At 43.3% G+C, this 23,772-nt stretch overlaps 5 protein-coding genes across 10 annotated transcripts; 4 read left to right on the forward strand and 1 right to left on the reverse strand.

The window, feature by feature from the left end:
• The first annotated feature begins 252 nt into the window (after positions 1 to 252).
• On the forward strand, positions 253 to 1,532 carry LOC108101030. The gene is made up of 2 exons (XM_017205199.2): positions 253 to 594; positions 870 to 1,532. The coding sequence occupies exons 1-2, from the start codon at positions 357 to 359 to the stop codon at positions 1,310 to 1,312; spliced, it is 681 nt and encodes a 226-aa protein (XP_017060688.1). The 5' UTR covers positions 253 to 356; the 3' UTR covers positions 1,313 to 1,532.
• Positions 1,533 to 2,509: 977 nt separating this feature from the next.
• On the forward strand, positions 2,510 to 19,637 carry LOC108101091 (protein unc-79 homolog). 6 transcript variants are annotated; one of them, XM_017205294.1, is made up of 27 exons: positions 2,510 to 2,606; positions 2,799 to 2,907; positions 2,980 to 3,099; positions 3,331 to 3,492; positions 3,559 to 3,729; positions 3,787 to 4,062; positions 4,303 to 5,001; positions 5,314 to 5,976; positions 6,035 to 6,306; positions 6,368 to 6,469; positions 6,522 to 6,660; positions 7,490 to 7,546; positions 8,353 to 8,432; positions 8,874 to 8,936; positions 10,165 to 10,488; positions 10,830 to 10,978; positions 11,042 to 11,775; positions 12,413 to 13,207; positions 14,457 to 14,724; positions 14,782 to 15,427; positions 15,575 to 15,649; positions 15,706 to 16,932; positions 17,234 to 17,415; positions 17,472 to 17,626; positions 17,700 to 18,418; positions 18,478 to 18,656; positions 18,727 to 19,637. In XM_017205294.1, the coding sequence occupies exons 2-27, from the start codon at positions 2,853 to 2,855 to the stop codon at positions 19,544 to 19,546; spliced, it is 9,132 nt and encodes a 3,043-aa protein (XP_017060783.1). In that variant the 5' UTR covers positions 2,510 to 2,606; positions 2,799 to 2,852; the 3' UTR covers positions 19,547 to 19,637. The 6 variants fall into 6 exon arrangements, with proteins under 6 accessions (XP_017060783.1, XP_017060784.1, XP_017060788.1 ...); XM_017205295.2 differs by having other exon boundaries at positions 12,413 to 12,490; XM_017205299.2 differs by lacking the exon at positions 8,874 to 8,936 and having other exon boundaries at positions 12,413 to 12,490.
• LOC108101092 lies at positions 19,564 to 20,958 on the reverse strand. The gene is made up of 3 exons (XM_017205302.2): positions 20,764 to 20,958; positions 19,984 to 20,704; positions 19,564 to 19,927 (listed from the first exon to the last, which is right to left on the reverse strand). The coding sequence occupies exons 1-3, from the start codon at positions 20,907 to 20,909 to the stop codon at positions 19,679 to 19,681; spliced, it is 1,116 nt and encodes a 371-aa protein (XP_017060791.1). The 5' UTR covers positions 20,910 to 20,958; the 3' UTR covers positions 19,564 to 19,678.
• A 210-nt stretch (positions 20,959 to 21,168) lies between these two features.
• On the forward strand, positions 21,169 to 22,273 carry LOC108101033. The gene has a single exon (XM_017205201.1). It carries the CDS (start codon positions 21,227 to 21,229, stop codon positions 22,163 to 22,165), a length of 939 nt encoding a protein of 312 aa, XP_017060690.1. The 5' UTR covers positions 21,169 to 21,226; the 3' UTR covers positions 22,166 to 22,273.
• A 239-nt stretch (positions 22,274 to 22,512) lies between these two features.
• Positions 22,513 to 23,718, forward strand: LOC108101026 (sodium/potassium-transporting ATPase subunit beta-2). Its single transcript, XM_017205193.2, has one exon. The coding sequence runs from the start codon at positions 22,579 to 22,581 to the stop codon at positions 23,614 to 23,616; it is 1,038 nt and encodes a 345-aa protein (XP_017060682.1). The 5' UTR covers positions 22,513 to 22,578; the 3' UTR covers positions 23,617 to 23,718.
• Positions 23,719 to 23,772: the final 54 nt, after the last annotated feature.

Below are 23,772 nucleotides of genomic sequence, written 5' to 3' on the forward strand. Positions count from 1 at the left end.
ATCAAAAACTTTTTGTAAGATTAACATAAATTGTGATTTTCTTGGAATAATTTTTTTTAATTTGCAAAATATTCTATTTCTTTTTACTGTTCATTTGTTTACTTATTAGTTAAATAAATATATATCAGGTGATATTATTATTTGCTGTGTTGTAAAACAAATTGTCGGTGTCGTAAATTCAACCTAGTAATTGGTGTAACATTTAAATTATCGAAATCGACTTTTAGTAGGCTCCGAATTTTCTGGCACTTTGAGTCAAGCTCTTGGCCAGTCATATTAAACATATATTTCGCATAACCGAGCAATATTCAAACTAAAAAATATCCCTAAAATTTCGGTTGACATAGTGGACGAACATGTCCAATCTGCAAGAGATATCGCTTGCCGGACCTGAATGTCTTCCAGTGACAGAAACCAATGTGACTCCACCCCCAAAGTCCAATTCCTTGAAGCGCTTCTTCAAGATCAGCAAGAAGCCCCTTGTTCGTGACCAAGTTGACAACGATAGCGTATCCTCCTCCGAGGATAACAAGGAGCTGGGAAAATCCAGAACGATCAGTCGTTTTTTCACCCGCTTGAAGAAAACCAACAAAGGTAACAAATTTACAAAAACATACACTTAGCAAAAAAAAAACTTTTTAGAAAAATAATGTTAAGTATTATATAATATTATAAGTGCTTTGTTAACAAACCCCCAAAAAATTAATAACATTTTAAGTTCTTCTTTAAGCGTTAAAACAAAAGTAACATCTGGTTTATTAAGTATTCTAAATTTGATTAAGTTCTTTATTGTTAACTATTTTTTCCATGCCGGAAAATATCATATTTTTAATATAAGCTGTTTTATTGATATAAATAAATTCTTTAAGTGTCAGTTGATCAAGAACAATCGAGCTCCATTGCCGAACCTGAGGTCCGGGAGAAGCCACCTCCCAATCCGAAACTGAGGGTAAAGTCATCTATTTCATCTTACTGGAAGTTGCTCTTCCAACGCCAAAAGGCCCAGCGGCAGATTGCGGAATTCGGTCTCGAAAACAGTCCGGAAAATATGGTCGAGGAGGTCCACGAGCTGCAGCCGGTAAACCATGAGTCCGAGACCGAAATTCGGCCGACTGAGAATGTGGAAGAAACCGAGATAGACGTCAAGGCGGATTCAGAACCACCGCAGCCGATGGCCAAGAGAAATGTAGCCAACAAGGCTTCCGCCCAGGAGATGCTCAGTGCACTGGAAGGCGGCCAGTTGCCCACCGTCGAAGATGAGGAGGAGGAAACAATTCAGCCTGTGCCCACTTTTGTCAACGAATTTATCTAGGACATATCTGAAAATCACCTAGTATCTCTCCGAAACTCTCCATGAAACCGCTCATAAGTTAATATTTATACGGGGATATTTCCTATATTACACCATTACCACCTCTGTAAACATTTTAAGGATTCAAGATATTCAACCGGCCAATGAAGTACCAACAACATTTCCAATTTCGTTTCACTCATTATAATAAAACACACCTAATAAACACATTTGCTCAAAATACGTTTTAAATCCTCAATATTCCGATGAGCTATCATTCTGGTTAGTAAGCCCATACGTTTTTGGCCGACAGTGGGGTCACAGAGTTCAGTTAAATCGGTTGTTAAAATGTCTGCACTGTAGGTTTCGATTTCCCGAACGAGTTTTGTGTTTTGGGTTGCAAACGTTGGGGTTAAAAGGTGCCGCATAAGCCAGACAAAATACTCGACAACCCCCAGATTTTTTCAAGGTTTTTACTTTCGAAGAAACCTTAAAGTGAGACACCCCCAAATGGTGGCTAACTAAAATCCGTAATGAGTATTTAATTGTAGGAAGGTGTGGTTAAAAGAGGGTGCCAAAAGATTTATTTCGTTCTTATATTACATTGAAGAATAATGTTGTAATTTTTGACCGAAATTAATTGAAAAGGTTTGGGGTAGCTTAGAAGAATTGTAATGTTAGAGTATGCATACATTTATTTACTTGAAGGACTCTGAAATCTCTACACGAAACCGTGGAAAATCTCCAACAGATACCAGTTGCATATCGGGGATAAACAGCTGTGGCATATTTACAAACATTGAGCACAATCTGCGCAAACTCCAGACCCGGCTAGAAATAGTAAATATTTACATCGGCTAGACCAAAACAAACACTTGTTGGGAGTCCGCCGGTAAGTGCTGAAAATGTGAGATAAACACGCGATATGCGCATGTCCTACTTCTCAACAGCTGTTTTTCCGGGCTGCTGCTGAGGGTGGGTGGCAAAAGTGGGTCAAGCACCCACCCCCCAACATTATTTTTCAGAAATTCCTATACATTTATAATATTTATTTCATTAAATACAAAGGTATTTAATAATTGCAAATTTGTATAATACATTAAACTCAAAACCGCTTTGAAAATGTTTTATTTTATTCCATTTAAAGGAATATTGGATCCTGGGGGGTCACAACACGTCCAACAGATAGCCGAACTCTTGCACAGATACACACCATAAACTCAGTTTAGTTATAGAGATTTTTCTTCGTGGACGTGGCTTGCTGTAAAACCCGTAAAAAATTGCAAATCTATTGAAAAAACTAACCAATTTCGAGGTAAGCTTATTGCAAATATTATCCTTAGTTACTTAAGCATATGTGGTTTATGAAAATTCGGAGGTATCTATGAAGGTTTGTCTGCTTTGGAGTATTTTCCAAATGGTAGCATCTTTAAGGGTGCTGCATTACGTAATTCTGGGTGTGGACATTAAAATGTTTTTAGAAAGTATTAATTTAACTAAATTGCAGAATGCGAAGTCCCTCGGCAGCAGTTTCGGCAATGCGAAGGATTTGTCTGATATAATGACTGGCAGCTTTAAGGTGCAACTCATCAACATGGGCACTCGCGCTGCCGCCTGTAAGTTGTCCCCAGAAGTCTCAACTTTCCCGAGTGCTCAGTTCGTGTTTGTTTTTTTTGTTGTGCTTACAGTTCAGGCAAAACTGAGAGCCCTTCATGAATACCACGTTCGTCTATTGCACAACGTCTTACCTGCGCCCTCTGGCGTCGATATTGCTAACAATATCAAGTACTTTTCTCAAACTCTACTAAGTGAGTATACATTTTTCAACAATACATATTAATAATATGACGTTGGGTTCTTTATTTCCTTAGAAAATAAATCAGTTATGATTTGTTTTAAAACGGTGATATTAAAAAGTTGTTTATGATTTGAAACCAACATTTTATTTTCTTCTTATGTTATATAATGACTGAAAATGTTTTATACTGTTCCAAATACATAAGCAATGATCCTGAATAATTAAAAAATTTAATTTACAGCTGTCCTTAAAGATGTGCGTACCTCGCCGCACGAACTTATCCGCGATCCTCTCGAAGATCCCACTCGCATGTCTGCCTATCCTAATCTCGAATATGGCAACCTCTACAATGCTCTTACTATGCTCATCGATGTGGCACCTTGCATCCAGTATGGACAAATCGGTACGAATACTAAATACTATCCAATTTGTATTATATTATATATCAATGTGTTTTTATGCATTACAGTTTTCGGAAAAGCTCTTTTGCAGTGCCTAAGCTGCATCCTACCTTTCCTCGACAAGGATCTTATTGATAATCTACCCTATCTAGTCAGCTCTACTATATCTGTTCTACCGCCAGCGTTGCACCAGGACATTGTCAATGCACTATGCTACTATATCTTACCTTTTACTATAAGTGAGTAGATATTACTTTATCAGGACTTAGGCACTAATCATTATATTTCGATATCAGCCCGTCGCAGCGCCGATGAGCAGGAATGCCAGGCCTGCCAGTCAGTGTCCTCGGTCATTATGATGGTGTTGCAGTACTCCAACAATCCTGCGCACCACTGCCAGCTGCTGGAGTGCCTGATGACCCTCAAACACAACGTGGTCAAGGACATCCTTTGCGTGGTGGCCTACGGCACCGCTGTCTCCCGCACTTCGGCTGCGAAGCTGCTCTTCTACTATTGGCCAGCCTTCAACGCCAATCTATTCGATCGCAAAGTCTTGCTCTCTAAGCTAACCAGTAAGTTGAAGTCTGATCACCATCACCTTTCAAATATTATTTTATTACGTAATTAATTTCTGCCTTATTAGTTTGACATTACTATGATTCGAAAAGTTTAACGAGTAACAAAATAGTATTGGAGTATAACCTTTTCTTACCTGTTTTTAGATTTATGTTAAAATTTAATTGATTGATGTATCCAAATTTAGTTCTCATGAAAAGCAATTAACAACATTTAATTTTTTTAATGCAATATAGATGACCTGGTACCCTTCACCTGCCAGCGGGAACATTGCCCGAACTCCGGGAACGCGGAGGCGGCCAAAGTGTGCTACGATCACAGTGTTAGTATCGCCTACGCCCCCGATTGCCCTCCGCCCCTCTACTTGTGCATCGAGTGCGCCAACGAGATCCATCGGGAGCATGGGAGCCTGGAGTTCGGCGACATCCTGCATCCCATGCAACAGGTGTCGATGGTGTGCGAGAACAAGAACTGCCGCTCCAACGAGAAGTCCGCATTCTCCATCTGCTTCTCCACGGAGTGTGCCAGCTTCAATGGCAACCACCCGATTCGCTACTGCAGCCAGTGCCACAGCAACAGGCACAATTCCCGACGAGGCGGCGACCATGTGGTCCACCGCAGTCTGCAGCCCGCCTGGCAAATGGATCCCGAGATGCAGATGCACATGGTCGAGTCGGTGGTTAGCTTGCTGCGAGAAGCCAAGCCTCTCAACTTTGAACCCGGCAAGGAATCCTCGTCTTCGGATTCCAAGAAGAATGGCTCCCCACTTACGGCAGACAACATTTCGCTGGAGGAGCGCCAGCGATTGGGTCGCTATGGCATTTGGTTGCTGGTGGGTCGATGCACACCCACTGCGGACACTCCCGTCGAAGTGCTGGGCAGGATTCTCAGCATGCTCTTCCACTGGTTCCACGTCACCGCCTATTCATATGATGGTATTTAAAAACATGTATTACTTACTTTACTTTAATTACTTACTATTTCTCGATCACTTCCGATCTAAAAACAGTACCCATATTTTTACTCAGGGTCAACAAAGTCTAGCTGTCAAGATCTTAAAAAAGTATTAAAAAAAATTACTAATTTATCGTGTCCAGCCATGGCTTTAAAATAAGTTTTTAATATACACATCTCTTTGGTGTATGAAATACTTTTTAAACGAGGGCTTAGTAAGATTAAAGCCGCGGATCTCGCCACTAATTTTCCACTAATTTAATTATCAAGCAATAACAATGCTTTCCCTTCAGCTGCCGGTCAAGTGGAGAGCACCATCGAAAAGCTAAAAGTTGATCATGTGTGCGATTGGCTGAAGGACATCTGCCGCATCCACTACAATGTCTTCATCTCCTGCCTACTGCCTCATCCTCCGGAGTATGCTCGCGTTGGGGGACACTGGGAGACATTGGCATCTCGAACCAGTCATTTGAAAGAGGGACTTCAGCGACTGATCTGCCTGGTTCCCTACGAAGTGATCACCTCCGAGATTTGGGACTATGTGATGCCCCACTGGATGGAGGCCATCACAAACGATGTGGCCGAAAAGGAACTCAACGAGCTGAAGATCGTGCTCAGCAAGATCCTCGATCCGGAAATGTCGCCATTGGGTTTTGATGCCAAGACCATGTACAACTTTGTGGCCATTCGATTTGAGAAGACGACGGCCAAAGTGCAGCAGCAAGCTCTCCACTGGCTGCAGATCTTGACTAAGTTGGAGATCCTCATTCCACTGGTGCAGTTATTTGCCATGTTTGGCGATGGTGTTCGCATCATGAAGTACGGCATTCAGCACGAGTTGATGCGCGAGAAGGATGCTCAATCTCAATCCCTGGCCAAAGCCCCGAAGACTCCTTGTAAAGAGAGCAAGGAAACCAAGGCGGACATGGCCAATCCACCCAGACGCAGCTCCATTTGTGAGTGCATCTTAATTAGGTTTTTAAGTACCTAAAATGTAATATATATTTTATATAGCTCCTGTTGTTGAGGACGATTCAGGCAACACATCTGCCATCTCAGATGACGAGGCTCCCACCAATCGTCACACGGAATTCTCCACGGATGCTGAACACAACCTCACCTGTTGCATCTTGATGTTGGACATCCTGCTGAAGCAAATGGAACTACAGGATGTGGAGCAGCACATGGGCATCCACACGAGCGTTTGCGAGAATGTATCCAGGTTGATCAAGTGCATGGTCACCGCAGCTCGAGTGGGTCTCAGCAGTCACGTTTGCGCCTTGAAGGTAAACTAGTCGTATACTTAATGTTTTATGAATTTATAAAAATTATTCAATCCATTATAAGGTCGCGGAATGTGCTTATTGCGAGGCTTCAATCATGTGGCATCAACTCGCCACAAAGCTAGTGCAATTCATGGCTCCTTTGAATCCAGTCAGACCACCAGATGTAGGTCACCCACTTTTTTTAAGGCTTAACCTTTCTATGAGTTTCCTTGCAGGTTCCCATCGAGGATATCATTGAAGAGGAGAAGTCCTCTCGCAAATCTCCACCCGAATCCGACAAGGAAAAGACCCGCGATGTTTCCCTTTCGATGGCTCCATTGCCAATTCCACTGGGACCTCTTGGAGGATTTGCAGGTACGCCGCCGACTTTCCATTCACTTTATGTTTATTTCAAGCCCCCTAAAAGAATCCCGGTTGTATCATAAACCGTCTATAAAGACCCGCCCCAAGTTTCTTTCCCAAAAACCACCCAAAAAACCCACCCACTTATAAATAAACTAACCACCGTAACAGTAAAGCAGTGAAACGTCACCAAAAAGTAGCTAATTGTAGACAGTACTTGAGCCTGGACAATAAAATATATTACATTTTGCGGGCGAATGGTATGGAATGGCGACTCGCCCGTCGAGCGTCCCTATAAACAACCTACTTTAGCCTAAAAACCCACGTTAAAGCGCAAACCGAACTTTGTTACAACCTACAACTAGAAACCTGCACTGCTATGCCTTGTAAACTACCTACTACTTGACCAACCAAAAACTAAACAAAATCCCAGACTAAATCAAACAATCTCAGAAGTATGAACTAACTACCATCTAAACGATCATTCGTGAAAAGCATACCGTCATCCCGATCACCTGTACTTTATCTTTTTCAACCATAACTATTTGTCTATCTTGCTATCTCTCTCTACATATAAATATGTATATCTGTTTCTCTCTCTCTATCTCTAACAAATTCTACTGCGCGTCTGCCTGTACAAAAATAACATAACTAACGCTGTCTCTCTCTCTCTCGCTCGATCGCACCCTATTCCGCGCGTACGAAACTGTCTGTCTCTCTCACACACTCGAAAACTTCTCGTCTATGCCCAAAATAATCTACAAACTAATATCGACTACTACTCATGAAATACTGCAAAACTAATACCAAACTCAATTTGAAATCTATCAATCATTATCAGATATCTTTAAGCTAGATCAATTCTTTTCAGACGATGGAAAAATTATTATAATGGCAGGTGATGCACCACAAGCAAATTTTTCATTCGTTACCAAAAACAAAACCAAAAATCAAAAATACAAATTACAAATTTACATTACATTTTGAAGCATTTGTTGAAACATTTCGTTACTCAACTCAAACAAACCAAAACTACAAAATCTTTTATTAACCACACGACACGAACAACAGAAAAAGACCACAATAGTTTCGCTCGATCACTCCAACAATCTTTATATCCACAACTACACTCCACTCCACACACAACTCTCTATCTCTGTTTAGCGTTACTAGAGTATATGATTTAGCATATCCAAGCTTTTATATCTATTTGACCTCTGTAGATTGACCGCCCCTAGTGAGTTCAATTCCGTTTTGCTACAGATCGATTTTCTTTCGGTTCGGTTATACAATCCTTTCCCAAATACACAGAACTTCGAGTTATAGTCTAACACTACAAGCACAGCTACCACACACGATTTTTTTAACGATCTATGATTTCTCGGTAGGCAGTTTATTCCCTCCGTTGGATTTCAAAGTCTTAAAACCGCAGAATCCAAAATTAAGTACGCGTATGTAGTACCCGATTGGCAGTTTTGTGAAACCACTAGTTAAAAAACCTGCATGAGATACTTTCAGTGAAATTCCTATTTTCAACCTATCCTATAGTGTCATATATAGGATTTCTGTATGTATGCATGATTGATTTGTGAATGCCAATCAGTTGTATGTTGACCACTAAGCCAACTTCATTTTTAGCTGGACTCGTCTTCCCAGCTTCTCCAGATCCGATACTAATCCTATTGTACAATTTTCTTTGAAAAGGTCCTGTGCCAGTGGCTGTTCCCCAACCAGAACCGCACTCTGTGGGCGGAGTGCTCGTCCATATGCCCCACGTCTGTTCCGTATGTATTTCGATCATAAGCAATCCAACCCGTACACATTATGTTCTTTAGTTGTCACCCCCTTATTGACGACCATACTCGAATTTTAAAGTTCTTCACACAAAACAAAATAATGAAAAAAAAAACAAAAGAAAAAGAAATAATAAAATAACAAAATATTATGCGTTGACTGTAGGTATATTGAAACACCCCATATATACATATATATTTTATATATATTTGCTATAAATATTCAAAATAATTAATTACAGCAACAAAGCAATACTAAGTTGAAGTGAGCATTCGAGTTATTTCATTTAATCAACACATAATCTATTCTTGGTTGACTTGTTGATTTTATTAACACAAATTCCAATTCACTGTTTTATGTTTAAAAATTGAAAATCGATATTTGTCCAACGATTATACAAACGTTTTCATTTCTTCATGTATTTTTTATAGAATAACGAAAATGGGCATTCAGTTGATAGTAATGAATTGAGAAAAGTTCACGCCACAGACGAGGTACTTTGTGCATTCTTAAAAAGAAATACCAAGCAAAAGACAAACAATTCAACCAACAAAAGCTATACAACTTTGTTTTCAATTTAAGTTTTATCATTTTCCCAATTATTAAAACCCTCCTACGATTCGATAATTGTATAATTCGTTTTTCAATATCTATAGTTTTTTATGTCCAGTCAAAAAATCGTACTCTTTGTGTTAAGTGTAAATAAATGTACAGAGTGTTTTTCCTGCTATTTAAGTTAAATTTTTTATTATAAAAAATTTTTGAATTTTTTTATTTGGATTATTTTATAAATACGGAAGACTTAGAAGATTTATACAAGCACAATAGAGGTGTGTTTTTATAATTAGCCTTAGAGACATTATAAACGAAAACTAGGATCAAGCAGTGATGAAATAGTAACTTAATTTAGCAACGAATATTTATTGAGTTTTGTTTTAATCTAATTTTCCTTTCCTTTCTGCTAATAATTAAGGTTTAGGCTAACAGACATCATTCACGTTATCTGAAAAAGTGTTTTCTATTAGGGAAAATACCCAACGATACGCTTATTTAACTTAATATTTCAATAGCATCTTCATTCAAATAATAAATTATTTTGAATTAATTTTCGTTACTAGTTTTTTAATCATTTTATTCAACTGTGTCTCAAAGTATCTTGTATGTGTGTGAAAATAAATTACAAATTATCGTAAATCGAACAAAAAATCGAAAATACGAGTTTTATAAATGTACATTTTATTTAAGTCAATCTCAATTTAACATATCTTATTTAACATGTAAATATTGCGTTCAATGCTAATTTTATTCACATAACAGATAACTCTTTTAATTTATGGATCATTGTTGAAGAGCATGTTCAATGTACAGCACTGTCACAGTTAATTTCCTCACCCCAATACCAATAAGTGAACAATATAAAAAGTACTATTATTATAATCACAGAAATGCACAAACAAATGTAACGATTTTATGCAATTTTACGTGTGTTATGTAACGTTTTTGATGTAAATTACTTTGTTACCTAAACGAATCTTAAGACGGATATGTGAGTGTAAACGAAATGTCAAAGCTCCCCGAACATTGCATTTGTCTACATGTGTTGTCCAAGGAATGTAACATACCGTACACACCATGTAAACCACGTGTATATACGATGTAAAGCTGTGCGAGTCCCATGATTGTGATCTTCCCCGCTGATCAAGCCCCCTTTGTCTCATGCAGATCATGACGGCGACGGTTGAAACAGTTTCAGAACAGCTTGACCTGGCCTCCATCCTGCCCACAGACCGGGCCATAGCCCGCTCTATAACCCTTTCCGACGCGGACGTCGGCAGCGCTAACGTGAGCGTGACCAAGGCCTCGGTGATGGGTGAGAACGGCGCCAATGGCGGAGCGGCCTGTGGCGGCGGCGAGAACGGCAGCGGTTCCGAGGAGGACGAGGAGGAGGAGGACAGCGACGACTTCTGGCACACCTCCGTCGGCAAGTTTAAGTTCACCCTGGATACGCTGCCCCAGCCACTTCAGTACATCCATCAGTTGCTAACGGTAAGAGATTGTAAAAAAAAAGTGAAAAAGAAAAACTATAAAATTTGCTTTTAATACAAATTATTATAAATCTTTTGTTTACTAAAAAAAGTTAACACTAAAGAAAAATGTCTTTTTTTAGTAAATTATTTTATGGCTTTTTAAAAGGCAGATTTAGAAATCTTTGTCTATAAAATGTAATGTAAAATCTTGGTTCTTGGTAATTTTGTTTACATGGGTCTGTTTTTCTTTGATTTACGTTTTCTTGTCAACTTTTTTTAAACCTTTTAAAATAGTAAACTCTTGCTTTCGTCTTTGATGAGGCCTAAGTGTTATTATTAATTATCTTCTATCCCCTAAAGGAAATACCGACTATCAAGAAGCCGGAGATACTTTACTATGTTCTGCAGTGCTTGAACACGATGGCTCTTCATGGCGATGCTTTGGCTAAGGCGGCGAGGGAGCAACGTGGCTTCTTCATTTGGTGCCAGGAAAATCTGCTGATTAAGAAGTATGTAAAAATCATCACATTTACATTCTATTATAATCCATTAAAATACCCTTTCTTTTTCAGCCTGTGGGAGCTATGCAACGCGGAGCACTCTCACATCTGCCAAGTGGGCGTGCCCCTGCTGCTGCACTGCATCACGCTGCCACTGGGATCGGATGTGTTTTGGCGCGTGGTGCAGGAGGCTTTCCACGATACGGACTGGCGGGTCCGGTTTACGGCAGTGGAGCGAGTCACCGTGATTACCCGCTTCATGGACTCCACTCCGCTGCGCTCCGAGGTGGGTCTGCAGACGGCGCTGGCCACCGCCTTCTGTCACCTAATCGCCAGCATGGACGACATCAATGTGTACGTGGCGCAGCGGGCGACCCTTTACATTGGGACCATCCATGACACGGCAATTCGGTCGCTTCTCTTCTGCCTGGAATCTCAGTTCGATCTGTTCATCGTCGATCGTCCGGTGGTGCTGCAGTCGGTCTACCAGCTGCACAATTCCCTTTCCGATCGCAAGATGCTCGGCTGGGAGTTCTTCTTGAACCGCTTCGACACGCTCTTCGTGGAGGCACAGATCAATCTGGAGAAGTGCGGCGACATTTCGTATCTGCGCGATCTGAGGAACTCGGACAACGGCAGCGAAGCCCTCTCGGCCAAGATCCAGAAGGCCAGGGAGGCCCTTAGCCAGTCGGACACCAGTGGCAGCATGGCCAAGACGCTCAGCGCTTCCTTCGGCACCAAGTGGCCCTACAAGCGAACCATGTCCGCTCCTGCCAGCATGGCACCTAGACAGGATAGCAAATTCGGTAAGTTTATCAGGGTTTTAAAAGAAGAGTGAATTTTTACTTTTTGTATTTATTAATATTTGTTTTTATTATTATTTGTTTAAAAATAATAAATATATTATCTTGTTAAAATTTCTGTGTGCCATGTTAAAAGATTTAGTAGATAAGTATGTCAACACTGCGTATTAGGAATAAAATATAAAGATTATTGCTTATACGCACCGTTGATGCTTACTGCATATATTTTTTTTAAAGTTTCCCTTGATTCATTTGAATTATTTTCTGTATACACATTAAAATTTAAAATATATTTTTATATGATAGTACAATTTTGACATAACGTAAAAACAGATTTAGAAATATAGTATGCAGAATTAAAAGTCAACACTGCGTATAATGAATAATTCCATAAGATTAGTACTAATACGCACCGTTATTGCTAAGGGCTTTTACTTTTTTTAACATTGTCTTACGAAATTCGGATTTTAGTGATTAATTTCAATATACATATTAAAAATCTTGAATATCTTGAATAGTTAATTTGTAGAATTGCAAATAGTTAATTTGTGGAATTGCAAATAGTTAATTCATTTTGGTATTAGAAACGTTCTTATATTTTGTAACATATACTCCTAATATTTAATGTTTTTCTTCACAGTGCCCGAGAAGGAGAAGATCTACAGTAGGCAGGTGTCGGCGCCGATCCTCAAGCGGAAGACCTCGCGCTTCGGACTGGGTCAGTTCCTGGGCGGTAGTAGTGGGGGGGCTGCTGGCGTCAGCCAGTCGGGGAACCAAGCAGCAGCGGGGTCAGCGGGCTCCGCGCGGCCCAAGCCGCCGCCGTGTCCCGTCCACCAGTCGGCGCACACGGCCTTTCCCTATCACAGCTACACGCACACCTTCACCCACCACCACCCACACGGCCACCACCCGTACTCTCACGCCCATCCACACCACCATCATCCGCATCACCATGCCGGTAGTAGTGCACACGTAGCCTCCACCTCCAACTCCGCGGTGGCCACCACCTCGGCCGGTCTCGTGTCGACGCACAGCCAGAGCCACCAGTACCTGGTGCACTGTGTGCCCCCGCCCAGCCACCACAGTCCGATGCCGACGCTGCAGGAGGCGGAGACGCTGCTCCGCTCGCAGGCAGCCGCCGATGCCGCAGCGGCAAGTGGATCAGCTGGCGGATCGCTGGGTCATCCCGCCCCGGAATCAACGGGCGGATCGGGAGGCGGCTCGGGCTATCCGAGTGCGCACCACTCCTTCCACTCGCACTTCCAAAAGCATCCGTCGGCACCCAATCTGCTGCCAACGCAGCCGGCCGTCGTGCCGGCCCCAAGTCCCAGCCCCTCGACTCTGGCCTTCCCCCTGCACTGCACCTGCGATGCCGCACCCCATCTGCATCCCCAGGTCCCAGGTGCGGCGGCCACCGGCAGCGCGGCGAATCCAGGTAGGTGCTAGAGCATGTGTGTCAGTTCCGCCGTGTCAGTGCGTTCCATTCTAACCGTGCTCCCCTCCCCTCGGTGGCGTCTGATGATCGGTGTTCTAGCAAAGGGGGTACACCACTCACGAGGAAGTTTTTATTTATTTATTATTTATTTATTTTACATTTGATTATCATTTTAGAAAATCCAAAGCCAATGATATCTTTACCGATTTATTTTAAATTATGTCTTCTTATATGTACATTGCATTATAGGCTTATCAATTTTATATCAACGTTTTTTTTTTTTGTAAATAAAAAGTATGTCCCCTTTAGAATTTATATATGTGCTCACTATTAAAAAATAATACATCCTTGTGAGTGGTGGATCCAATTTTCGGTGTTGCTTTGGCTTGGTCAGTGTGTTAACACCATTCACATTATCATCCAGAACAACCAAGACCGGAGAAACTTTTGGTTGTAGATATATTTTAGGTAATTTTTTATTTTGAAATACATTTCTGAAAATTTTTTTTCATAAAAGTATGAATTTATTTAATAAACATAAAATCAAATTTAATTTTGAGTGAAATAACTTCCAAAAGTCTATTATAAAATAAAATTTATAGCTAGTTATACATTTTTATTGTATTTTATAAAATTACTTTTTTAATTTAGAATTTGAATAATTTAATTTGCATGATGATAGGAACAAAGTGTATTTAAAATCATATAAAACACTCAAGCATGTACATAAACAAAACCTGAAGCATCCCCATTTACCATATTTCCATTCATATAACTCCTTGCTCTATATAAGTGTTATATCTGTATTATCCAGCTATCTCAGCTTGTTATGTGTGTAACTCTGCTTTGCAAAAACAAATATCGTTCTAAGTGTGTTCCCCTTCGAACTGGTATGTATGCTCAACATTTCTATCGCGGATCACTCTACAAAAGAAAACTCTTTTTCTACCTCCAACTATTTCTATTTCTATCTTTTTGTACAACCCTCGACAAAATTAAATTGAATTTTAATTGGCTTTTACTCAACAGAGACATTTCTGTATATTATACAAGATTCATACAAAATTTTAAATCTTCATAAACGAAAATCAATCTAATTGTGAAATTGGCATGTGGCTGTGACCCCAAAAAAAAAAAAAACAAAAATCTAAAAGATATTGGTGTTTTTTCCCCTTCCCCCTCCAAACAGTTGTATATTTTAATGACATATCCGATTATTAAGAAAGTGTTTTCTCTGAATTCAATATAGATGGCCACATACATTCGTTGGGAGGTTTGAATGATGATAACCTCATTGGATTGCTTTCGAGGATCACGGAACTGGAGGAATCTGATCGAGAAACTATTCACTTACTGGTCTTTATGCTGATGCAGTTTATGTCCCGAACTGATCAGGCCTATCCTTCCGAGGAGAAACCCATGACGAAGACCCAGAATATTGTGCTGAAGCACCTTTTCCTGCTTTTAGGCCATAACCAAATTGACAAGACGTTCCATACAACTCCGGAATCCCTAAGGTAATCTTTAATCATACTCCTGAGTGGCTGATTTTTATTTCCTTAATTTTTCCCTAGGGTTTCTGCCGTGTTTAACGCCTTTTTGGCCAACCTTCCACAAGTTTTGGACCAGAACCACTTGATTGGCGGCCTCATTTTGCCCTCCGTTATGCAAATTATTCTGTATGCACCCAATCCGACGAGCACCTCTGGTGAATCCTACCAGAATATTGTCTTTAACTATTCTTTGTGGCACCTGGAACAGTATCCGCGTCGCAATTGGGTCTTCACCTTGCTGGTGGTGCTCTACAAGTACTCCTATACCCAACCACCACTCAGTGGATATGTCATCGCGGGAATCCGCTTGATCATGAACAGCCTGCGTGGTCATTTCCATCAGTGTCGACGCATTCCGACCACCACAATTCTGGATATTCAGGGCGTGGGTGGAGCAGCTCGATCTCGGGATGTCAGCCAACCCTCACTGGGCACTGATCCCGATGACAAGGAGGCCAGTCCTCCCGCAAGTCCAATGTTTCCCTCGGAGGGAACCAGTGCAGCTTCTAAAAGCAAGGGTCAGAATGTGGCCTTCACCCCGAAGCTGCAACATGCATTCCGAAAGTACAATGACTCCAGCTTGGATGCAGATGAAACGGAATCCGAATTGGTGGCCATTCCGGAAAGCGATCTCTCGGACAGCACTTTACATGGCAGCAGTGCACCAGTAAGTTTGATATTTTTTTTTTAAATTTTAATACCATAAAATGTAATTTTTAATACAAAGCGCTTTTAGAATATCGAAATTATTTGGTTTATGGTTTACTCTTTTATTTCCTCAAAAACCCAATATTTCATTATACATATTTTTCAGGGATCATTTGATGATACAATCCATTTCGAGGATGTAATGCCCCGCAATCGTCGAACCGTTGAATACACTGAAGAGGTAAAACCAACTATAACTTCAAGATCTTCCCAATCTTAGTAAACTAATCCTTTTAGAAATCCACGAAATCCCACAAGTCGATGATCACCACCAAGGTGGGCGATACGTACACCACCAAGATCAAGGCCACCACCACCAGCGAGACGATGGTGACCACCCACGCGAGGCACAGTCTGCAGGAGGGAGTTCGCATGATCGTCACTCCACTCGTGGGTGCGGAAACCACAGAGACGGCTATAGTTAGTCCTCCAGTGGATGTCCATCGGGCAGTGACCGTCCGCAACAAATCGCTGGAGAATGCAGCTGCCTCCACTTCGAAGATGTTCGCTGCCATAGCCACAAATCACCTGAAGGCACTGGGAGCTCTCCAGGATTTACCCACTCCGGGGGAAAGGAAAAATGGATCCAGCAGCGGAAGCGGAAGTCGATCGGCTAACGGAAATGGTAACGGCAGTGGAGGAAGTGCTCCAGCTGCCATCCAGGCTTCATCTTCTGCAGCTGCCAGCAAGCCAATCGGACGCCACAAGACGATTGTGGAGTGCAGTGCTGGAAACTCGAGCTCCTCGGCGGATGATTCGCGTCAGAAGAAATCACAAACCAAATCTCTGAAGCGCACGGATAAGAACTATGGCTCACCGGAGTCGCCGCTCTCCAAGATGAGTGTGATGCCGAATCCTCGGGATGAGGTGGATGAGGGAATTCAGAGCTTGCCACCACCCAAAAACATTGCTGCCTTGGAGATACCAACTCCTGAGCGCCTGCTGCCCATTGGAACCCAGGACACAGTGGCCACGTTGGTGGAGCGGGTCAGGGATGGTTTGAACCTGCCGGATATCAGTCATCTCAAACAGGACAGCTTGGATGTATCGGAGAGCACAAAGGATGATGTGACTCCCAGTAGCAGGACTAATTCCCCTCGTCGACTCATCAAGCAGGTGGCATTGGAATCGCCTCCGAATCCAAATGCTCAGCTTCCCACGCAGACGTCGACCGATCTGCACACCTCAATCCTGAAGAATGTCCAGCAGGACCTAAAGCAAACTGCAGGAGCCTCTGGAGGTGGTGGCCTGACCACCAGCAACAGCATCAAACGTCCTCGCCAGAAACTGGCTCCCTTCAATGTGGACAGCAATGCCATTCCGGACATCCGGTCTAGGTTTGCAGGCTCTTGGCCTCCGCCTCCTTTCCAGCCCGTGGATCCCGATCCCGACGATGACGAGGATGTTGGAGCTGAGGCCTCCAACGGGCATGGGAATCATTCCACCGCTCATGCTCCTCGTGGGGTAAGTTTAAAAAAAAAATTAATCGAAATCATTTTAAGCAATGTTCATAAAACAATCTAATGGTTTCGTTTTGTTGGTCAGAATGATTTATGTTCGAAAATTATTTTTGTGTGTTTAAACTAATAATAGGTTGATTAAAAATAATCAAAGAGATTTAATGGCGCTGTATGCAATTTAAACTTTGTTCATTTACACATTAAAGTGCCTAATTGTCGTACTTGGTGCTGAAGTTGACACTTTTATTTACGGTTAGGAGAATCTATAAAGTAAAAATTTTAATTCTTAACCTTTTTATTTACAGCAAAGTTCCCGTCGTGTGGGCAATTACACCATCGTGGAGCGATGCTCCGACTGTGGAGCCCACATTGAGGAGTACACAGATGAGGAGATCGGCATCTTTATAGTAATCCTGGGCACTTTTATCCATAGAGAACCCGCAATGGCAGCGCCTTTCCTGCCCGAGATTCTTACCATGACTTCTCGGTGAGAAAGATTATCCAAAATTACAATTTTCTGTACTAAGTAACTCTTTATTTTAGCATTTGTTTGAGCAGCACACACGCCTGGCAGGGCGAGAATGGTCCACCTTTGGCCAACAGTGCGCAGGCGGTGGCTCTTCAGTTCTTCCGCTGTGTCCTACACCAGTTGGCTCCCAATGGAATCTTCTTGCAAGTGTTCCAAACCCAAATGAAGAGTAAGTAACCTTCATAAAATAATTATAAATATTTATAAATAATTTCTTTACCTAACCCACCTTGCGTATTCAGTGAAAATCCGGCACAACCACTTCCGCAGCATTGCGAAGGCCCTGCAAGATTTCCAGGATCTGAATGCCACCAGTCCCATTTACATGGTCTGCGATTCGCTGACCTCCAAGAAGGCATTGCCAGTCGAACAGCTTCCCGTGATCTTCCGCAACATGGCCGAGTATCTGAATCTCCAGTGCGTTCCGGCGGAGGCGGGAGTGGGTTTGGCCGTCTGGTCACAGGCGATGCAGGCCATGGAGTCGCTCATGCGCCAGGTGATCGTAATCATGCCCAGTCTGACTAATGCAGAGTACATGCTAGACATCATGGCGGCCACTTTGCGTCTCAATTGCGTGCCAAAGACGCTCCTCGATCCGTACTCCAAGATCATGGCCTACTGTGTCCAGCACACGAATCTGGAATACCAAACGCTCTACGATCTGTGCACTCTGAACATTCGATCCTTCAGCAAGGATCGCGACAAGAACTTGTTATGCCGCCAGATGATCTTCGAGTTTGTCCAAGCTCTCAAGTTTAAAACTAACATTCCGGATCACAATCTGCTCACTATAATCGGATTTGTGCTTCTGGATGCTGGCGGAACTCTGCCTCCTGGAGCTGCTCCTGGTTTGCCCGATGCTGCTCCCATGATGACCACGAACTCGGCGGACTGTTTGAGGCAGTATATCAACGATGTTATTGACTTTCTGGCCGATTTCCACACGCTCAGCAAGATTAAGGTGAGAAATCTTTTGAAACTGCTTGTTAAAATCTAAAGATATATATTTTGTTTTATCAGAACTTTAAGAATGGTCAAACGAGCAATGGACTCGGCGAAGACACTTTGGGTGGAGTGCTTAAGGGAGCGGTGGCTCAATATCTGGCACTGGAGATGTCCCGCGGTAACTCAAGGGACAACAAGGCAGTTGCTCGATATTTACCTTGGTTAAACAATGCTCCATCTTCACTTCAACAGGGGTAATTAATTAGATTGACAGTACAAAGTCTTAAGACTCATTTAAATCACTAATTTTATATTCATACTCAGACCCAAGGAGTTCACCGAGTGCGTGGGCCACATGCGCCTGCTGTCCTGGTTGCTTCTCGGCTCCCTTACTCACATGGCACTGATGCAACGTCGCCAGGAGACGCACAGCATTCCAACGCCGCTGCCTCCGCAAACTGGACAAGGAACTGGTCCAACAGCCAGTGTGCATTATCAGCATCAGGGGGTAACCTACTCGCAACCAGTGCCACAGGAAGCCTCCTGCCATATCGCCGATCACATCCAGGTGATCTTTGCCGGGTTCGCAGAGCAGTCGAAGACCTCTGTGCTGCACATGTCCTCGCTGTTTCACGCATTCACCCTCTGCCAGCTGTGGACAGTCTACCTTGAGCAGATGGCCCACAACACCAACAGCAATGCGGAGGGCAGCACGTTGGGCGTGCTCTTTGAGTTCTGGGCAAAGGTGACGCCATGCATTCTGCAACTGGTGTCTCATGCTAAACCGACAGTCAATAAGGATCAGCCGCAGACCCCCTTGGACTTCCAGACGCAAAGCGCCAACTCCAAGCTCTCTGAGATGGTCAACCTGCACTTCCTTAGTCTGCTGGAGGCGCTAAAAGATACCAATTCCACAGTACTGGGCAAGCTGCTGCCCATGTGGAGTCCAGTTCTCTCCTCGCAGACGCAACTTTCGGACACGTTGCATGTTAGGTTGCAAAACGTGAGGGACTATGCACCGGACTACGAGGAGCAGCAGGCCTTCAAGTCTGAGGCTCTGCTCAAGTGGCTGCAGCGCCTGCAGTTCAAGATGGGCCAAATCGAGTTACAGGCCTCCACAGCCACGCAATTCTATTCTATCTAAATATCACACACAGTGGGTTATATATGCAGTCTTATTTAGTAATTGTTGCCTACGCGAATAAATAGTTCACAATGTTTGTTGGTAAAAGTAAGAGCAGAAATGGGATTCAATCACATGCTACTCCACCGCAGATTACTCGAAAACAGTGTAGTGAATCCCACTGGTGGCCGATCCTTTATCTTGAATTGAAGGATCGTGCACTTCGTTTGCCTCGCTGGCCTTTTGCCTGCCTTCAATAAGGAAGTTGGCTTGGGGATCACGATAATTGCGAAAGGACTCCTTTGTTTTCAAAATTGATTCCTCGGGCAGACTTAATCCGGCTGCCAGCCTGGACTCCTTGTGCCTGGCAAGCCGCTGTTCAGCCTGCTGAATGCGCACCTCCTGTGAATAAATTAGATTAAATTGCTAGTCCGGTGGGGCTATTTAGAATATGTTACCTTAACCCGTTGCATATAATCTATTTGCAGCGCAGCAGACTCCGCTAGCGGCACCAGCTGCACTTCCTTGTGCTGAATGAGTGGAGGAGTTGCTGCTGTGACCTCCCAGTGTTTGCCTTTCTTGCGCACGCGCTCCTTGTCGGGGTCATGAACGTTGGATTTGGTGGTCCGGAATGGCATAAACTTTTCTCTGGCAGGAGCATTGGCATTTGTTTCCGTTTTATCGATGAGGTAAAGAGCATGCTGATCGGGTGGCTGCTCCTTACTCAGCTTGGCGGCCACCTGACTAGCGTCTATTTCTATGATCTCTGCAGGCAGGGAGCTGGTGTCACTCTGTCCAGCCAAAGCGGAATCTGGAGAATCTGTTGGCTTCTTGAACTCCTCAATATCCGCTAAATCTTCAGCTGTAATAAGACTTGCTTGTGGGGGAATCACCTTCACCTTCTTTTCGTGCATGGTGCCCTTGGCAATAATCTTAAGGGGATCCATCTCCACCTCATCATCGCTATCCAAAATGTCGTCCACATGGGCGCCTTCGTCTGTGGCCCTGCCATTCCACTCCAGATTGTTTAGAGCGATCTTTCCCTTTGCCGCAATGTTGAGACCGCTCAGCATTCGAGTCGCCTCTTCCACTTCATCGCGACGCCTGATCTCGTCTAGCAATTTGTCGTAAGCCTCCTGCAGCCGCTTTCCCTTGTCCGGCAACTGCAGTAGTCGCTTTCTGGCGCGAAAAAGTGGGAAAAATCAGTTGGAACTCCACAGGTTGAGACCGAAACTCACTTGAATGAGAGAATGTGCGACTGCCTGTCCTTAATCTCAAGCAGTTGCACATATGTGAGAGTTTTTAGGTCCTTGCTGTGCTTCTCCTTCACTTGACTGGTGCCTGGGATTCGATTTAGCGGAGCAGCAATCAGATTTTCAGTCATTTTCGCAATTTCGCTTGTTTTGGTTTTGGTATTAGTGTGACCGTGGCATGTTTGTGTGGTATTACCATCGAACGAGGGCTACGCAAGTCCGCTGATTGTATATCGGTATCGGAAATGAGCGCGTTATTCAAATTTTTAGTTTTCTAAAGATTATTGTTCTAGGAGTTTTTTCGTAAAACTTAGATTTTATTCTTATTTTTGCCCAAGTGACTTTACTCAATAAAACTATCGCTATTACTTTTCCAAAGACAAAGCAAGTCATTACAAATAGCTCCTTGTTTCCAATGTTAGGACTCGACGCAGTTATTTAATTTCACATGCCAAACGACTCTATTATATATTCTGGACCCTACGAAGTTATTCGCCTTCGTCGTCGGCGGGATGAGCGGGTAAGGGAGTACCTTTTCAGACGGTCCATTCGCACCGCCGTTCATGAGCCCGAGTTCACCATGTGTCGCATCACCAAACTGGTGGCTTACTTCCTCGTCTTCTTCTTCTTGCTGGCGGTTTTCACGGGCGGATTGGCTGTGCTGGTGATGACCTACCGAATACCAGATGACAAGCCGGCATGTAGAAAGTTTCCTGGTCTTAGCACGGTGCCAGGAACGCATGTGGGCGATCAGAAGCAAATTGTGTGGAGTTCTGAAAACCAAAAGCAGCTGGCAGCGATTCGGCGGCAAATGTCGCGAATGCTGGAGCGGTACGGCCTTGAGGGGCCCAAGCGCGTGGTGGCCTGCAACCTGGATGACAGCTGGGGATACGCAAGCGGCCAGCCGTGCATCCTGATGAAGCTTACCCAGGTACTCGGCTTTGAGGCGATCACCTACAACGATGGCATATCTCTGCCCGATATGGTCCCGGATGAAGTGTACGACTATATAAGCGAACTGGGCATGGAGGAGCGGGTCAACCGCATCTGGCTGGCGTGTCAGGTGAAGCCGGAGGAGGGGGTGGACGTTGAAATTGAATATGTGCCAGATCGCTACTGGGACGCAGAAGACCTCTTTACCAAGGGAAATGTCTACCTAAACGACTCATCCGATAATGATGGTGGTAGCTACACCGAAAATCCTAGTGTGAGGCGACTTGTTGGAGTTAAATTCAGGAACATTCCGCCTAATAAGGACGTCTTAGTTAGGTGCCAGGTGTGGGCCAAAAACATTCCTCTTCACATGGGCACTGCCAGATTTTTACTCCACCATATAGCAGCTGTTGAGCCAACCACTCCGTTGTTACTAGATGAGTGGTACGAGTGAGATGTCTTGCTATTACGGAGTTAATTAATTTATTGTTTGGATTATCAGCTTGTTAACGAACTTATAAATGGCACATGCAATAAATGATTTTCGGTCTTGTTAATATAATCGTCTCGATCTTTTAATAAGAATTCCTAATTGTCTTATGCCTTTTGCCTTTCCTTATGAAGCCAAAATATGTTGCAAGCTGAAGATTTCTAATAAATGTTGAGAGACGGTATATAATAACCATCTGATTCATTGAAGCTTTTTAACCATCTTTAAGTTATCTGTTATTCTCCCTAGACTGCCTCCTTATTTTTTACTTTTAAATTGAAATTTGATTTTCAATAGAAGAAACTTTACTTTGCTTTTGATTTCACAGTGAATGGATATCACATATCAAGATATTTGTTTACAAATATAATCACAAAATGCCCGAGGATGTGATGGTCCCCGCGGGGGACTACAAGCTGGTCAAGCAGTTCCGCAGGGAGAACGAGAAGCGTCGCAAGAAGGACCTGCCGTGGTCGAAGCGGGTGTTTGATATAGACGAGCACAAGCTGTTCGGTCGCACAGCTTGGGCCTGGTTTCGGATCACGTTACTCTATCTGTTCCTGTACCTCCTAGTTCTCCTTATAGTGCTTTTTTGGATTGGAATCTTTTGGGTGGCGATCATAGATCCACATGAGCCGCGCTGGCTAAAGGGTCCTCCGGGATTGTCGGTGGTTCCGGCCAACAGGAGCACACTCACCTGGTACACCCACCTGATGAACGAAATCTACCCGATTGCGGATAAAATCGACGATTTCTTGAACTCGCTGAACGACAATGGAATCGACTTCTTCGGCGATGCAAACCAGGATACGATGTGGGGCTACGAATCGCGAAAGCCGACCGTTTTTATCAAGCTGAATAAGGTGATTGGCTTTCAGCCGGAGACGTATGACACTCCCGACGACCTGCCCAAGGAGGCCCCTGCGGGACTTGACGACACCGTGCGCAAGTACGGCGGCTCCCCGAAAATCTGGATGACCTGCGAGGTCACCGAGGGACCCAAGCCCGAACTAGTCTTTCTGCCGGGACCATTTTACGAAGCATCTGAGAAAATGACAGGCGTGCAGCGCGTTGTGGCCGTCCAGTTAAACAAAATGCCAAAGAACAAGGAGGTTATAATCGGTTGCAAAGTCTGGGCACGAAACATTCCCATCGATGAGAAGTTCCCTGGCAAGGGCCATGTTAGGATCTCGATGAACATGCGCGTGGAGACGGTCAAAAAGCCGAGTGCAGAGGACGTCAAGGGCTCATCAACCACCCCAAATTCTATAACAGCTCTCATAGAACCCGAAGAGCCGAATCGGGATCGCTATGTAGCTTTGGATATGCCAGCACCGCCAAGAAGGGAACCGTCCAGGAACGATAAGCCCGGGAATAAATTTAATAAAGAGCCACTGACGGAGCCCCCCAGCTAAATATTAATTTTCGATTTCAAATTTCTATGCTATTTATTTATGTTTTCAAATTCGGCGGTTTAAATCCGAACATAAATTCCACTTATGAGTGTACCAAAATTAGATCCAGTGCACATTTTCTTATATAATATAAGCTAGATAGTAACGTACTTTATC

The sequence above is a fragment of the Drosophila ficusphila genome, unplaced genomic scaffold (genome assembly GCF_018152265.1).
Source record: "Drosophila ficusphila isolate 14025-0441.05 unplaced genomic scaffold, ASM1815226v1 contig_791, whole genome shotgun sequence".
Taxonomy (NCBI): Eukaryota; Metazoa; Arthropoda; class Insecta; order Diptera; family Drosophilidae; genus Drosophila; species Drosophila ficusphila.